Genomic DNA, 18,258 nt, shown 5'->3' on the forward strand with positions numbered 1-18,258 from the left:
TACTTGTACTTGTTGTCGCTGGAAGTCAAATTGCAAGTACGTGTAAATGTACTTGTACTTGCAATTACTTTTGAAGAACTTGAGACTTTTAAATAAATGCGTTGTCCCGCCCTTTCTTTCACTGATGTTCCTGAAATAAAACATTCACACATTTACTCAAATACTTGAAGGAAGTACTTAAGTACAATTGTACTTAGGTTCTCACAACTCTGGTAACCTCCATACCCAAGCAATACTTCTTTTCTTACATATATCATCGCTTCACCTTCAGATTCTTTCTTTCTACTGGTTAGACACCTTTCACGATTTCAAAAACCTCAGTCTTGGGTCTACATGAATTTTGTGAAGTCAAATCTCTTTTACCAGGTCGTCTGGTGTGAGGTGTAAGTGTCGGCATTTTATTTGTTTGTCAGTGCTTTTAAAAAATTTTAATCTGCATTTTATTATTGTACCATTTGGCCTTGCCAATCAAATTTCACGTCTATAATCCCTGCAGACACCATGAATAAATTCTCGCAATTGTGTTTATTTGTAATGGCATAGATAAATAGATAATTAGAGAAAAATCAAAAGAAAAAAAGACAGAGTGATAAATAGATTGTGAGAGGGAGAGAGAGGAGAGAGAAAGAGAGTCATATACAGACATATAGAGAGAGCGACAGAGATAGAGATATAGAGAGAAGAGGTGAGAGAGAGTAAGATAGAAAATGAGGAGAATGATAAAGAGAGGTTACAGAAAGAGCGAGAGAGAGTGAGAGAGAAGAAAAGAAATTGGTTATAAAATAAACTGTGAAAGACTAAGGGAAGTGAGAATTTATATCGGAGAGGAGGAGTGGGAAAGGAAGAAAAAGTACGATATTTCGAAAATATTTTATTTTCAAACTTTCTTTCTAGGTGCACCACGTGAGTAATAACGAAATCCATATTTGTATTTGAGCGGGTTGCAGGCCCCTTTTCGTGATTCTGTTATTAATGGGTTTTGTCACGAAACTCTTACAATCCCTATCAGACGTTAACATCGCTTTACTGTTAATAACGGAATTTGATTTTCCTTTTTGTTTGAGCAATGTGGACAGGTGGAATTTGCCGTTAAAACTATCGAGTTAAATTTTCATGTGGGATATGACATTTAAAAATTTAAAAAAAAATACGATTGTTGAATTGCTTATATCGTCAGATAGAAAATTGTGATAATTTATACGCTTGAATTGGTTAGAACAAAATTCTTGCGCTTTAAAAAATGATTAAAACTTATCTTCCACCTTGGTGACCGGTCAGATGAGCCTATCTTTCCAAAATGGATGAAATCTTAAAAAACTTTCGAATTCTGCCCATTCATCACTCACTTTCCTGGTGAAAAATGGAAAGAGGCAGGACGTCGGAGCGATAAATCAGCCTCCCCTACGGGATATGTTTGTTTTGAAAAGCTTTTATTTACATTTCCATCTTTTCCAGTTTAGAGAAAATATACTGACGTACTGAGCAAAAAGTTTAAAAAAGCCGAACAGAAATTAAATATAGAAATATCTAGGATAATTATTTGGAACAACCAAAAAAAAATTGAATATTTTCAATTGTATTTATATTATAAAATTAATTGCATATTAACTTCAAATAAAATACAATATTTTTAACGTTTTATATGACACATTTCGTAAACATCTCTAGTATAATATTTAAGTTGTTTCAAGTTGTCTACTGTTTAAGAAGATACGGTTTTTGTATAGGGGTTTTATTTGTTTTTAGCAATTAAAAGTCTGACTCTATAATTTATTCATCCCGGTTCGCCTAATCTCGCTGTATTTCAAACGAAATTTGGCCTTGCGCCATTTTCAGCATATAAGACCGGCCTCCTTTGTTCTACTGAATTCCAAACGAGGTCGGAAGACATTTAAGATCCCTGGCAATTATTTTGTTTAAAGTTTTTAGTTTAAATTTTTCAACCCGTCAAATCGTTCACAAAATAAACACTGTTAGCACAAACGACTGCGCAACAGTTAAACTTGGACGTGACTGTGAGTTAAAGCTTTAATTGTGCACAGGACGAAATAGCGAGGGTGAATTGAAAATATTAAATTCACCTGAACGCGGCGTCACAATTTGACAAAAATTTCCACAGCTTTAGAGACTCAACTCAATGTGTCTGGTCCAATTATTGCTAAATCAGTATTATTTTTCGTATGTAACAAAATAATTTTTGTAATTTACGTAGCAAATGAGGAAGTTGGAAATTGTTATATATGTATGCTCTCTTTTTTCCTTTATCTCAGTCTCTTTCTCTCTCTGTCTATTTCTCCCTTTCTCTCACTCTCTCTCTCTATCTCTGTATGTGGGTCTTTCTCTCTTTCACTCACTCGCTCTCTCTCTCTCTCTCTCTCTCTCTATCTCTCTCTCTTTCTATGCACCCTATTGTTTCTCACTCCCTTTTTCTCGTTCTCTCCCCTCTATATCATTCACATCTTCTCCTTTTTTCCATCTCTCTCACCTTCACTTTCTAACTCTTTATATTTTTCTTTAATTCTCTCTATCTTTCTATAAATCTACCTTTCTCTCATTTGCTCTCGCACCCTCTTTTTCTTACTCCCTTCCTCACCCCCTCTTTTTCTAATCCTGTTTCACTCTCTGTCTCACTCTTTCTCTCTCTTTGCCTCTCTATGAATTTCCCTCTCTTTCTCACCACCTCTCACTCTCTTTCTATCTCTTTGTATCATTCACTCTCTCTCGCTCTCTTTGTTTATCTTTCTCTCTCTCCCCATCATTCTCTCATTCATTCATTCTCTCTCTGTCTCCCTATTTTTCTCGTTCCATTCTCTATCTCTCTGTTTCTTTGTGTATTTCCCTACTTTTTCTCAACCTCTCACTCTCTCTCTCTCTCTCTCTACCTTTTTTCTCAGTCAATCTCTCTAGCTCTCTCTTTCTGTTTGTCTGTCTCTCTCCTTTCTCTCTCTTTCTATCTCTTTCTCCATCATTCTCTCATTCATTCTCTCTCTGTCTCCCTATCTTTTTCGTTCTATTCTCTATCTCTCTGTCTCTTTGTGTATTTCCCTCATTTTTTCTCAACCTCTCACTCTCTCTCTATTTTTCTCTCAGTCAATCTCTCTCGCTCTTTCTTTCTGTTTGTCTGTCTCTCTCCTCTCTTTTTCTATGATTCACTCTCCATCATTATCTCAGTCATTCATTCTCTCTCTGTCTCCCTATCTTTTTCGTTCTATTCTCTATCTCTCTGTCTCTTTGTGTATTTTCCTCCCTTTTTCTCAACCTCACACACTCTCTCTCTCTATCTTTTTCTCAGCCAATCTCTCTCGCTCTCTCGGTCTCTTTGTCTGTCTCTCTCTTTCCTCTCTCTCTCTTCCTCTCACTCCTTCTCGATACTTTTCTCTCATTTATTCTTTCTCTCTCTCCCATCTTTCTATTTTTCTCTGACTCTATTTATCTTCGTCCCCTTTCTTTCTCATTCCATCTCTATTTATTCTGTCTCTCTTTCTCTCCCATTCATTCTCTACTTTCTTCGGTCTTTCTGCCTCTCTCATTCCCTTTCTCTTTTGCATTTTTAAGGCATGTTAAAGAAAAACAAAAACAAAAAACACTCAGTTAAATCGTGTACCTTTCTATGACTTCAGGCTTTGAAACTATTTTGACTGATTTAAACGGTTTAAAAACAAGAAACAAATTTACGAAATTCCAAGTTATATTTTCTCAAAAATTAATTATGTTTTTCTTTATAGGGTCAAAGAGATCTTTCACCCGTCATCATAGTGTAAATTAGCATTTGAATATTATAATTGTAATATTAAATGGATGAGTGAAATATCTCGCCTACTGTACTATGTTTGCCTTGTTGCAAACTCATAAAATAGTAGATTTCGAATATTTTAAGATTCTGTTACTAATTAAACGGGTATCAAGGTTTTTACCAATTTATGGGTATTTAATCGGTAATGATTTTCCATTGTACCTTTTTCTTTGTCAATTATGAAATGCCTTACACCAGGGGTGCTCAAACGGTCGATCATGGAATGTACATACTTTTCTTTACAGTTCGACGAATCCACCGATATGACAGACACTGCCCAGCTGTGTATTTTTATTCGGATGGTATTCAATGACATGTTGGCTAAGGAAGAATTTTTGACAATCATTCCTCTGAAGGGGAAGACCCGTGGCGAAGATATATATGACGTTTTCTTCAATTTTGTAAAAAACTACGAGCTACCAATATATAAATTAGTGTGCATTACAACCGATGGAGCACCAGCAATGACTGGAAACAAAAACGGTTTTGTGGCATTGTGTCGAGCTAATGAAGAATTCCCTTCATTTTTTTCATTCCATTGCATTATACATCAACAAGTTTTGTGTTCAAAAGTTTTAAACACGGAGGAAATTATGGGCATTGCAACAAAAATTGTGAATTCCATCCGTGCACGTAGCTTGCAACGGCGGCTCTTTCAGTTGCAGTTGGAAGATAGGGAGTCAGCTGAACACACTGATTTAGTTCTTCACACGGACGTCAGGTGGTTGAGTCGCGGAAAATTCCTAGAAAGGTTTCAAGAATTATTGCCCGAAATAACAGCTTTTCTAGACGAAAGAGGTGATGACACTCAGATTTTGAAAAACGAAAAATGGCTGACTGATTTGGCATTTTTGACTGACATCACAATGCACTTAAACACCGTTAACTTGGAGCTTCAAGGTAAAGGAAAAACTATTATTGAGATGATTAGCGCAGTAAACGCATTCAAAAGTAAATTGCAACTTATGATAGATCAACTGAAAAGAAAGGATCTGAAACATTTTCCGTCTTTGAAAGCAAGGATTCCTCAGTTGAATTATGATACGTATGAGGCTGAATTATCAAATATTTTGGGACAATTCGAAATGCGTTTTTATGATTGCAGTAAATTGGAAAATATAGCATCATTTATGAGTTATCCTTTTTCATGTAAAAACATTGAGGAATTAGCTACTGAAATAGCAAGTCAGTTTAATATGAACTCATGTTCTGTTGAAAATGAGTTGGTGCAGATTATATCAGATATACATCTCAAAGCTACAGCATCTGATACAAATTTCTGGTGTTTTATATCTGAAGATAAATATCCGAATGTAAGGCAAATCGCCCTTCAACTGACGGCATTTTTTGGGTCAACTTACTTGTGCGAGTCTGCATTTTCTGAAATGAAGATAATTAAGTCAAAATATCGCAATCGACTAACTGACGATCATATGTCATCATGCTTGCGATTAGCACTCAGTGGTTACGTACCATCTTATGAAAAGTATGCTGAGGACATGCAGTGCCACGCTTCAACATCCAAAGCCACTCCTTAGTTAAGTTTAACACCATATGTAACTCTTTTGTTTTGTAACAACCAATAAACTCGCAATTTTGAATAACTATGAGTTTTTTCATTGATATTGTAGAGAAGAACCTAACTAAACCTAACCCAAACCTTGACTAAAATAATGTACCTATATTGTGCAGAAAGCTAATATCTATATATGCTACGGTACACCCTACCTAGGTAGGTAGGGTGTATCGTGTATGTACGACAACCTTGCATCACACACACTTGCAGCCTCTCAGAGTCGATCGTAAGTAGTCTAAAAATATTGAGGTAGATCGCCAGCAGTTCAAGTTTGAGCACCCCTGCCTTACACAAAAATAATTTATATTCCTCTCTTTCGTTATGTTAGTTTTCACCCTTTAGTAATTTTTTTGTATGCAACTTTCTTTTCCCTTTTTTAAATATAAATTCTTATAGAAGAAGATGTGTCTTTATAATGAGAAAATAAACTATTATAAAATCTTGGTGTTACAAAAAGTCTTGTCCATTCTCCTAAGATAACTCAAAAATTCGTTACATTAGTAGCCATATTTTTTAATAATATAAGTGGAATGATGTATTTTTTCACCACGTAATTTATTAGAAATTGTTTGAAACGCTTGAAGAAGGAGTTACGTTTGTGGAAATCTTGACGAAGTTACAGATTATTCTTCTATCTTTCAAATTATCCTTATCTCTGAATTTTTGATAAAATTACAAAACCACTTCAGTTTAATATTTCAATGCTTTATTTAATATTTGATCTGTTACATTTATTTATTTTGAATGATTTAGTTTTTTGTTTGTTTATAGCTGTTGTCACCCCCGGCCCGAAAGTAACGGACTACAGCCTTTGGGTGAGGGGAGAGTGCATTTTTGGCACTTTGGACCCGGTGCCTCTGACGAAAAATTTCACAGTGCCGGAGAGACAGCCTTTTGTAAATTTCACGTGAGTTATATTTTACTGTTTTATGCTCTATGGAGAAAATGATGAAACGCGTTAAAGAATTAAATTTTCTGAAACTTTTTTTATGAAGAAACTATATTAAGCCGCTCAAATTTGCAAACTTCTATCAAAATGGTGTAAGTATTCTGGATTGTAAAATATATACAGGTTGTCCTATTTAGTTGGTTCTCTTGAACCAATGAGCTATCAAAAACACAAAAAAATACGTGCTTAATATTTTTCAGTCTAGTTTTAAATTTTTACCTTTTTTGGAGGAAAATTATACCCACACAGGCCCAGTTAAACTTTCAAATTTCAAATACGACCCTATAGATCTTGACACACCATTTTAAAGTATTTTTAAGTTGCAAAGAATGGTGTGATTGGATTTTAAATTAGACAAACGATGACAAAGTGATGGCAAAAAGTTTGAAAAATTCCATTTCGTTTGTTTCGTTGTTAATTTGAATAATTTGCTTCGTTACTAAAGTAAATATTATTTGCCTTTATTGTGTACATTCTGTCATTGTTTTTTAAACTTGCATTTAGTTTTCTTCAGGTCCCATATCGACATTTGTGCATGCTACATTGTCATACTACATAAAATTGTAAGCCTCATCTCTACTTTTATTTTTTGAAAAACCCTTCCAACATTCCGGAGAGAGGAATTTGGATTTTCGCGAACATACAGTAAAATAGTCAGCTCCTCGTCGAAATTACGCTGCCGGTTTCTTGGTGATGGAACAGCAACTGATCTCTGTGTCTCCTCATATTGAGAGCAACACGAATAAACATTTTGTTGTTTACTCTAGGGCGACCAGGAAATACCTGGGAGTACAACTCGACTGAACAAGGCGCAATACCACGACTATCAATAAAGCAGTCGTACGTATCAACTCGCTGTTGATGGAAAACACGTGCTTTTCTGTTCATTGTGAATAGACTACTGAATGTAACGAATAGTAATTTATTTCCAGGAAGTAACATTTCCTCTCATAATGCGAGTTTGACAAAAAATGACAGACTTTAAACAATAAAGGCAATTAAGGTTTATTTTATTGAAGAAGCAAACTATTGGCATTAACAAAGAAACAAACGAAATGCGTTTTTTCAAAATTTTTGCCATAAAATTGTTTTTTTTAAGATGAGTAATTTAAAATCATGCATTGCAATACTATTCTAAATTTTTGCTGACAATTAATTTATTTAAATTTTCGTCTCGTTTTTTCTAAATTTTTGTTTATGATAATATTGTACTGATTACATAATTTCTTCCATGAGTTAAACCAAAAAATATTTTTATTTATTATTCGTTTTGGAGTCATTAATCAGGTAGTTTTAAGTTCTTGAAATTTATTTTAAATGAAGACATAATTTTTTTCTTTCCTATTTCTAATATTAGAATGTAATTAAGACTAAGTATTCAGAAATCTTGAGATGCGGTCTGGTGTGATGTAGGTTTCAGAAAAACAAGTTCTTTATGGTGCCAACGTTTCGATCATTATTGAGATCATCTCCAGGGCCTGGGATTTATAAGCATTGTTTCAATTAACTCAACTAAAATTTAAACAATATTTGTAAATCCCAGCAGCGTTTTGGGACCATGGGTGGGAAGACTCCGCTTGTTTCTGTAGTTGAGGGTTTTCTATATACGCCTATTTCTATTAGGACTATTTATGGACAATTTTAGGTCTAAAAACCAGCTGCTAATTGATACCTTGCGTTGGCGGGTTCACTTTTGTAATTCATGTCGAGAGACGTGGTTGTAGACAACCTGATGATGAGCTAAAGAGCTCGAAATCCGGATTGTTGCAAAACAACTTACTGTAAGTAGGAACTATCATTTTAAAAAGGATCTAAACAATTTCTTTCTTTTGATGATAAATTTCTTGGTAAACCATTCCTGTTTTTTTTTTAAATTTTTTTTTAGTATATTACTATTTCCTTTTACGTTAACTGCAGCAGCATTTTTAATCACATTCACTTAAAGTCTCTTCAGAATAAAACTCTCTCAAATCTCTTTTACCCATTTTGTTTTCAACTTTAGTATTGAATTTACAACTGTCCTATTTAGTCCAACTTAATTTTGCGAGCAACGTAATCATAATTTCGTTAGAGTTTATAATCAGTACAGTTCAAATTGGAATGTGAACCAAATAGATTTCTAGATGAATTTCAAATTTTGCAATATTGTCTAGTAATGGAGAACTAATACAGTATAAATATTAGCCCACCTGTTTGGTTATCTACACTCTTCCATTTAAAATGATTAAATCTTTATTTTCAGAAAATTCTAAATAATTGTCTTTCACTGGAGTTTATGCACTTATTTTTAGATGTACGTTTTTCTCTAATATTAACATTATGAATCAATATTGGTATAATAACTTACAATTAATTAAGATTTTTAGTTGAGATAAAAAAGTCAATGGCACGAGCGGGATTCGAACCCACGATCTTCGGCTTGATACGCCGCTACTCTACCACTTGAGCTACCGTGACCTCGATCCACTCGGTCACTAACTTCCAATCTCAACCCCACCTTTTGAATTTTCCCTCCTTTTTGCCATTTTTTTATCTCCACCCGCTCTACTAAAAACAGAATGAGGAAAAGCCGGTATTATCAGTAATTTAAGTTCATTTAATAATTTTTTATAAAACTGGCTACAATTTTCTTCAATGTAAATTTCTCAATGTAATATAATATCAGAATATTTAAAAAGTGAATAAAATTAAAATTTTTCTCCTTATTGTTCTAACTTGCAATATTATAAGCCATTATAGTAATGCCGAGACCAGTCCGTTGTGAATTAACACTTTCATTGTTTTTTTTTTTTTTTTTGTGTGAAGATAATTATGGTTTGCTGGGTACACTTCAGCTTTATTCTTCTTCTTCTCCTGCAGTTTTCCCTATTTAATCCACCTCTGAATCGTACCGTCCATCATATATTCAGCACCTGTTACAGACGGATCTTCTTTTTCACATCCCAAAAAATAAACACATTACGATATTTTTTTCGTTTGGCAGTTCTTCCAGACTGCATAGTCTCTCGTTTATACCTAGAATATCGTACCTCATGTAAACTTTTCTACTTTCTTGCTTAGCCGTACAACTTCTTCCTCACTTCCCTTACTTTTGCTGGAAAATCTTCCGACAATATTAGGTTAGTTCCCTTTATGTTTTTTGATGATTACAGTATTTCCAGTTTGCGCCGGAATGTTAGAAACCTTATAAGTATTGCACTGTTTTCTTCAAATTCACTAGTTTCGTGGTCCGCTTGACCAATTAGTGATTGAGCAGCGGCGTATCTAGCCGAAGATCGTGGGTTCAAATCCCGCTCGTGACACTGACCTTTTTTTATCTCAACTAAAACTGTTTCCTTTGTTAAACTCAATGTCCCTTGTGTTTTAATTACATCTTTGGAAAAGATTCAATTTCTTTTGCCAAATTTCATATCTTTTCATTCGGATTTTCAGGGAACTTAAATAAAATCAAATTATATCTTTTATATCTAGATTCACACGTGTCGCACTTTTCACACAGTTTTTCCATAACTTTATTTAAATTTTAACTCATAGACTAAATTTTGTCGTTTAACTTGTCTTTCTTCTTCCAAAATTCTTTTTGCAGCTGTTTTATAGTATCAGCAATATCTGTTAAATGTAGACATTCTTCCGTCATTTTTACTGAAGTTATTTATAAATATACAGGAAAATAGAAGAAAAAACTCATAAAAAAATTCATTTTTGTCAGCGTCAATAACTATTATTGCCGTTTTACAATATTTTCATTTACTGTATTTAATAATGGTTCAGAATTGGGGCAAATAATATCCTTTTGTGTTTACAGTTTCCTTGTGAACTGGCCCAATGCCGATTGCCGAAATCCTTCGATTGGGCGCATCGGATAAGTCCCGCTAAATCTTTTTTTTACTCCCACTACCTTCAAAATGCACTGTTTAAGTTTAAATAATTTGAATAATTAAACCTTACAATAACGTCAATCAGCACAGTTCTCATGAACTTAAGTTACTCTCAGCAGATCATCCTTTCATTTCCACCTCCTGTTTGATTTTCGGCTTAAAACAATTCATCTAAACCGCTGTTACACGACTTTTTGTACTGAGCAAGATCGAACGTTGGGGACCGCGGTAGCCGAGTGGTTAGCATGAGATACTCTCACGCCGCGGTCGTGGGTTCGATTCCCACCGTCGCCTCTGGCCCTTTTTTCCCGATAACCCCCAATTTGAACACACAAAAATTCGTACCATGGCTAAATATGCAAGATCATAAGGCAACAAAAAAAAAAAAAAATCGAACGTGAATGTTTCTGAGTGATGAACGTTAGTAACTAACTGTAAAATATAAAAATGGCTTTGCTACTATTCTCCGACCTTTTTCTTCTTCAAATTCTTTCATAATTACTTTAATACGTTATTTATTCATCAAGTCCGAAACATAAAACAGGTTTTTTCTTAAGGCAAATTTTTAAATCATGGAGTGACTATTTAAAAAATGAACGACTCTTATTCAAAGAAAGCACGGCGATGTAATGACTTTTTAAAAACACAACGCAGGCTTATGTCAATTGTTATCAAATATTAAGAAAGCGAGTAATGCGACGAATCAAACTTTGACAAAACAAAACGTACCAAGTTGCCCAAAGTTCATGAATAAACCTAATCCAAATAAAAGGTTTGGGCTGGAACACCGGCAGATTTGAATTTCCTATTCCTGCTTTAGAACAGAGGACGAATGGCAAACAAAACCCACCATGGGAACTTCCCTCAAATATTCTACATCTGAAATAATCCTAAATTAAAAGCTGTCGAGTAAAATACTCAATTTTGTGACCATTAGCGTTTTTAATCATCATTAATTCCAATTCCTTTAAATTTAAATTGAAAATAGGACTTTTTTGTTTTAAGCAATTCGTAAGAACAAAAGCACAGGAAAAAGTTTGATCATTTTAGCAGTGTGGTCCTAATTACCTTGGAGAATACTAGAACGCTTTGATCCCTGGCTCGTAGCCAGTGCTATTTTTTCTTTCATTATTTCTTCCTCGCGATTGTTCCAGTTTAATTATTTTTCCTTGCCCTCGGTGGTAATTGACCTATTGTGAATGTTCCTCAAAGGGGAAAAACAAAGCCATGTCCACACTAGGCTTTTTGGTTGCATCACCTATGTAAATTGCGTTTGAGGTACACAAATGACAAAAAAAAAACAATCAGCTGTAATTACAACGTCATTTTTTAAACAAATTTACCTATACTGCAAACTCTATGTAAAAAACTGTGACTTTTTTTTTGCCTTATGATCTTTGCATATTAGCCATGACGAATTCTTATACATGCTGTTCAAATTGGGGGTATCGGGAAAAAACGGCCAGAGGCGACGGTAGGAATCGAACCCACGACCGCGGCGTCAGAGTCTCTCATGCTAACCACTCGGCTACCGCGGTCCCCGTTACTGTGATTATATTTGGGAAAAAAAATCAGTTGCTTTTGACATGTCGATTCATGCTAATTACAAATACATAAATATATAACAGAATTGTTTTCTTTTATAAATTTTCCTTCAACCTAATTTAACTATTTTATAATATAAATATATAAATATTTTTATAATGGGATATATGTGTATAATTATATATTGAGAATGCTTTGCATTATTTGTTCTAATTTTACTGCCACAGCTCTGTGCCCGCCTCGTTTTTCTCCATATCGACCGGTGCAATTTTTGGGTATTTAGATACATGATTAGATATCATGTATAAAATCGAAACTTTCCAGGACTTCGGTATCCATGCACGAGCTAAACCGGTTAAAAATTCTTCGTTTTATATGCGCAGAGTGTGAAGCCTGTAGAAGTTTGTCAATGGTTGCAACAAGAAACTATGTAGGATGTTGTTTTAAAAAATCATTTCAAAAGGAAAAACCCCGCGGTCGAAACTTTTCCAGTTAAGCCCGTCCGACTCGCCCTTTCCACATCGTTTTCCGTGACCGTTCGCCCTTGACCTTAAATCGGCCGAGCCCTTCAACACGCCTCCCAACTGCATATAAACCAAAACGGCGATGTATATACATATAAATTACAAAATTATGGACGACTTTGAGACTTCAGTTTATTACTTATATTTTTAGGCGTGGTGGAATTTTTTGAATTCTTCCGATATCGATCACGATTGCCCACTTCAGGCACGTTTGTTTCCAGAGCTCGTTGAACTTTTTTACGTCAGTCGCGACGTCACATAGACGTAAAAGGCGATACTTATCTAACCCGATGATATTGGAAAAAGTCGACGTATTTCGTCTTATGTCCTCGACCTCCCCTTTATATGCAGATCGTCTCAATATCGAGTAGAAATCCAATAAAGTAGAAAGAAAAATCATCGAAAAAGGATCATTTGAATATATAGAGAGAGATAAACTGCGATAATAAATTCTGCAGTATGTTGGACAGTTAACCACATGTATGAAAAATACACATCGTTACTCAAAATGTATTAAGATTATTGTTACATTCAGTAGTTTTCGTGGTCCGCTTGACTAATTAATATCTTTCAATTAACTAAGGTTTTTATTTGGGATAAAAAAGTCAGTGTCACGAGCGGAATTCGAACCCACGACCTTCGGCTAGATGCGCAGCTACTCTACCACTTGAGCTATCGTGACTTCGGTCCGCTCGGACACTAACTTCCTATCTCAACCCCACATTTTTGAATTTTCCCTCCTTTTTGATATTTTTCAAATGTCGTGTAATCTATTTGATTCTCGGCGACATATGAAATGGCCACGGAGAGCTTTAGTGAAGGTATACTTTCATTTTAACTTATTAAATTCACTAGTTTTCGTGGTCCGCTTGACCAATTAATATCTTTCAATTAACTAAGGTTTTTATTTGAGATAAAATTTGAAAAATGGCAAAAAGGGGGGAAAATTCAAAAGGTGTGGCTGAGAGATAGCAAGTTAGTGTCCGAGCGGATCGAAGTCACATTAACTCAAGTGGTAGAGTAGCGGCGTATCAAGCCGAAGGTCGTGGGTTCGAATATCGCTCCTGCCATTGACTTTTTTATCTTAACTAAAAACCTTAGTTAATTGACCGATTATTATTACATTAAATAATACAGTTATACCTTATCAATTCCAGGATTTTTTCTCTGCTGGTTCCTATGAATCCACGACCATACTTTATTGAAGTATTTTATGCATTTTGGGGGTAATTAACAAAATCCCATTTTACATGACAATACTTCGGCTGATATTCCGAAATTGGAGATTGTGAAAAGACGTAATATGTTAGCCAGTTCTCAAATAGTTTTTTTTAAATTTTCGTTCTACATCTACTAGTTGTAGTTGTAAGAAACAAATAAAAATAAAGTGATAGAAAATTAATTAAGGTTTTTACTTGAGATAAAAAAGTCAGTGTTATCAGCGGGATTCGAACCCACGACCTTCGGCTAGATACACCGCTACTCTACCACTTGAGCTATCGTGACTTCGATCCTCTCGGACACCAACTTCCCATCTCAACCCCACGTTTCGAATTTTTCCTCCTTTTTGCCATTTCTGAAATGTCGTGTAATCCATTTGATTCTTGGCGACAAATGAAATGACCACGGAGAGCTTTAGTGAAAATATACTTCATTTTAACTTATTAAATTCATTCGTTTTCGTGACACAGACTTTTTTATCTCAACTAAAAACCTTAAGTAATTGAAATATATTAATTGGTCAACCGGACCACGAAAACTAGTGAATTTATTAATAGAAAATAATCCTAATTTCACGGCGCTCAGCGATACAGTACCGCACGACGGATATGGTTGCGGATTTGTATAATATTTGACTAGTACTCAGTCCCAAGAAATTAAATAATGCAGTGATCACTATAATAATCATCTGTAATTTTCAATAATTTTATTTCCAAACAAAATGCTGGGCTTAACAGTTGAGATTATAAATAAAGAAAAATAAACAATACAGTTTCGTTAATAATTTTTTGTCTTAATACTACCCTCACCCTTTTATTAATTTATTCTAATACTTATTGTTTTTGGTCATGATCAGTGGCTACCAGAATAAGGTATTCATAAAATATTTTGGCTCATAAAAAATAGCAGTTTTAATATCCGTTTGATGTTTCATTCGTTTAAATGAGCATTTACAAAATAATTGACTTTGTGTATTGTTAAAATTGAAATGGATTATAATTGTGAAATAGTTTTACGGAAAATTTTTTATGTCGTGACAGGAGTGTATTAGTACTATCAAGGCCAGTTTGAATTTTCGATTATATTCTTAAATTGTCTTATGATTATACTGTTTAATTATTATTTACAAGTTTTTACAATGTAAACAATAAGCATAAAGTATGACAAATTTAATGTCTTCCTCGAACAATCTTAGATGAAATGTAGGACGTTGCCAAGGAAAAAGAAAGCACTGCTTTTAAACTATGAGGGGGCGGGTTCTCAGTCCTGTCGTTTACCGAGAAGCAGATGCAGCGGGTCTGTGACCTGAATAAAATGGTTTACCTTTTTTCATTTTTAAGAAGAGAAGTATTACATGTTATGGTGGAATCCCAACCGTTGTAACTTTTTTTTTTTTGGATGCAAAGCAACGTTATAAATAAAGTTTTTTGTTTCAATGTTGATTCAGTCGCTTGGGGCATTTTTAGATGTTTTTCATTGATACCACAATTTTACAATGAAACCTGTTTAATAATTATCAAAGAGAAGCTTCCCGGAACACTTTTGCTTTAATGGGCTTGCAGGATTTTCAGTAGGGTTGGAATTGAAAGCGGTTGTACTAGGAAATTGTTTTTGGTATATGTTTTTTTACGGGTTTTAATTAGGTAATGAACAAACGAGATGTAAGGAGGTGAGAATTATTTTTAGTAATTTATAAAGTAGGTTTTTTATTGTCTTTTCACATGGATTTATTTTTCAAATGCCCATTTAGTAAACGAATAAAACATTAAACGGATATAAAATTGCCATTTTTTAAGAGCCAAAATATTTTATGAATAACTTATTCTGGTAGCCACTGATCATGACCAAAAACAATAAGTATTACAATAAATTAAAAAAAGTGTTGGGGTAGTAGTATTAAGACAAAAAATTATTAACGAAACTGGATTGTTTATTTTTATTTATTTATAATCTCAGCTGTTACCCCCAGCATTTTGTTTGGATATAATATTATTGAAAATTACACATGATTATTATAGTGATCACTGCATTATTTAATTTCTTGGGACTGAGTACTAGTCAAATATTATACAATTCCGCGACCATATCCGTCGTGCGGTACTGTATCGCTGAGCGCCGTGAAATTATGATTATTTCTGTTTTTAAAATTATTCAAAACTATTCAATAGTTTTCGTGTTCCGCTTGACCAATTAATATCTTTCAATTAATTAAGGTTTTTAGTTGAGATAAAAAAGTGAGTGTCACGAGCGGGATTCGAACCCACGATCTTCGGCTAGATCCGCCGCTACTCTACCGCTTGAGCTGTAGTGATTTCGATCCACTCGAGCACTAACTTCTCATCTCAACCCCCACCTTGAATTTTTCCTCCTTTTTGCCATTTTTCACCATGAAAAATAGTGCTTTTAGTTTATTTTTGATTTTGCCTACATTTAATTCAGGAGTTGTACGCGTTGAGGGTTTACGAAGGGCCTAAATAATGTGTAACAAAACGATTTTTATTTTTGAAAATAAAAATCGTCCAATCATGCGTCCTTGAAAAACACGGACCCTAATGCCTAGTTCTCTGAACACAGCGAAATCGGTCTTTCAGATAGGATTTTTCTATGAAGCAAGATGTTTAATTTTTCGAATGAAGCTCGAGTAACGGACACGATCAAAGGTCCATTCCAAATCAAAAAAGAAATCGGAGCAATGCTGGTTTTGTTCAAGTTGTTGTTAGTAGTTCGTTTCTATTTGTTTTCGGATCTATAATAAGCCCGGACATTCTGGACCACCGCCTTTTGTTGAAAGGAAGAGGTGATGTAGCAACACGATGCACCTGTTGATTTGCCATGTGAAATGAGGTGAATCCAAACTGAAAATCGCGAATAATATTGCAATTTTCAATGAGGTAATGTTCAGAGGATTTTGTTAATTTTTTCAGGGGTTGATAAGAGACTAATGGGTCGATAAGTGCAAGAATCAGAAAGTTTATTTGATTTATGAATCACTTTTATTATCGAGGATTATTGACGACTGAACTACAAGGTTTTATATGTATGTAATATAAACGTCTGTTGGGCGTTTTGTAATTAAATTATTTTCTGGAGATGTTCGAGCTGTTTCTTAATGTATCGGATCTGATGGAGTTATTTAATAGAAGAGTTGCAAGTTTATTCAGGACAAGTTTAATTTTATGCAGGTAATTCTTAAAAAGTGCTCTTTTGTGAGCACTTTTATGGGTACAGCACCGCAAGGATTTGCCCTTTTTAGTATGATTAATTTTTTTGTTGGTTTTTTACGTACAAGATGTTCCGTAAACAGACGTAAATAAGTCACGAGTTATTATACTTGTCAAATAGAATTAAGAAGTTTTTATTGACCATAGTCTTAGTCTCGTTTGTTTTCGAGATGTTTCACATTTCCTGCTACTTAAACTTTTTCTAGTTTTCCCATAAACACTTGAATCCCATAAAATTTTAATCATTATCAGTAAAAAGAGTAAAAAAATTCTGTAACATTCATTTCTTTAAATTCACTCTTTTTCGTTGTCCGCTTGACTAATTATTATCAATCAATTAATTAAGTTTATTAGTTGAGATTACAAAAATCAGTGTCACAAGCGGGATTCGAACACACGACCTTCGGCTTGATACGCCGCTACTCTATCTCTTGAGCTATCGTGACTTCGGTCCTCTAGGGCACTAACTTCCCATCTCAACCCCACCTTATCACAACTATAAACCTCAGTTAATTGAATGATATTAATTGGTCAAGCGGATCACGAAAAATAGCATTAAAATGAATTCAATAAAGCTCTCCGTGCCATTTCATTTGAAAAATAGCAAAAGGAGGGAAAAATTCAAAATGTGGGGTTGAGATGGGAAGTTAGTGCCCGAGAGGATCGATTTCACGATAGCTCAAATGGTAGAGTAGCGGCGTATCAAGCCGAAGGTCGTGGGTTCGAATCCAATTTGTGACACTGACTTTTTTTTATCTCAACTAAAAACCTTAATTAATTTCTGTTTTAATTGGTATCTTAGTGAAAAAGTGAAATTAGTGAGAACATCATCTTGCACGAATTTGAATATTGTTGTCTAAAGTTAAAATAAAATTTTCATTGTTCTGTAAATACTGATAGATACAGAGCTTACAAAAATGACGTCTTTACTAATAAATATTGGAGAAATGTGTATAATTTCTCAAATATCAGATAATTCCAGTGTAAAATAAACGTTTATTTTTAAAAATTTGTTGTTTCGTCCACAAATCGTTAAGAATTTTTATTTGAAAATAATGAATAAAAATAAAATAAAAAATCGAGGTCGTCAGTGGTCATACGGACCTATCAAAAACACGGGCAGCCCGAAAATTCACATAACCTCGTAGTCGAAATGCCCTCCTTAAAAAAGTAACAATAGCTTTTACATTTAATGTTCAAAATAGCCATCTTTTTGAAGAATGCAAACCTGACATCATTTACTAATGGATTTTATTTGTAAGCATTGCCCCTGTTATTTTAAGACCATTAAGATGTCTATACTTTTAACCTTTCTCTCCTTTTGTTTTTTCTTCAACTATTCTGACCACCTCAGCTAGGCATTTTTTTTAAAATTTAATTTATTTATTTGTTACCTATACAGAATTGTATACTATACAAATATGTACACATGCATGAAATATCACACAGCACAACACTAGCACTAATGCCAGCACTGCACCGGTAGGACACATGCTTTGAGGAGCCAGCCATTGCTGGCACTCAGTTTATATGATTAGGGATCAAGGAGGT

At 34.2% G+C, this 18,258-nt stretch overlaps 1 protein-coding gene across 4 annotated transcripts in view; it reads left to right on the top strand.

Annotated features, from left to right (window-relative positions):
• LOC106663479 overlaps positions 1-18,258 on the top strand; it is a 219,479-nt gene that overhangs the window by 40,675 nt on the left and 160,546 nt on the right. For all 4 annotated transcript variants that reach the window (XM_024229694.1, XM_024229695.1, XM_024229697.1 and 1 more), the window contains exon 2: positions 6,141-6,276. In XM_024229694.1, the coding sequence (XP_024085462.1) occupies positions 6,141-6,276 (136 nt within the window). The remainder of the gene's footprint in view (positions 1-6,140; positions 6,277-18,258) is intronic.

Source organism: Cimex lectularius, unplaced genomic scaffold (genome assembly GCF_000648675.2).
Source record: "Cimex lectularius strain Harlan isolate CLEC.00 unplaced genomic scaffold, Clec_2.1 scaffold375, whole genome shotgun sequence".
Lineage (NCBI taxonomy): Eukaryota > Metazoa > Arthropoda > Insecta > Hemiptera > Cimicidae > Cimex > Cimex lectularius.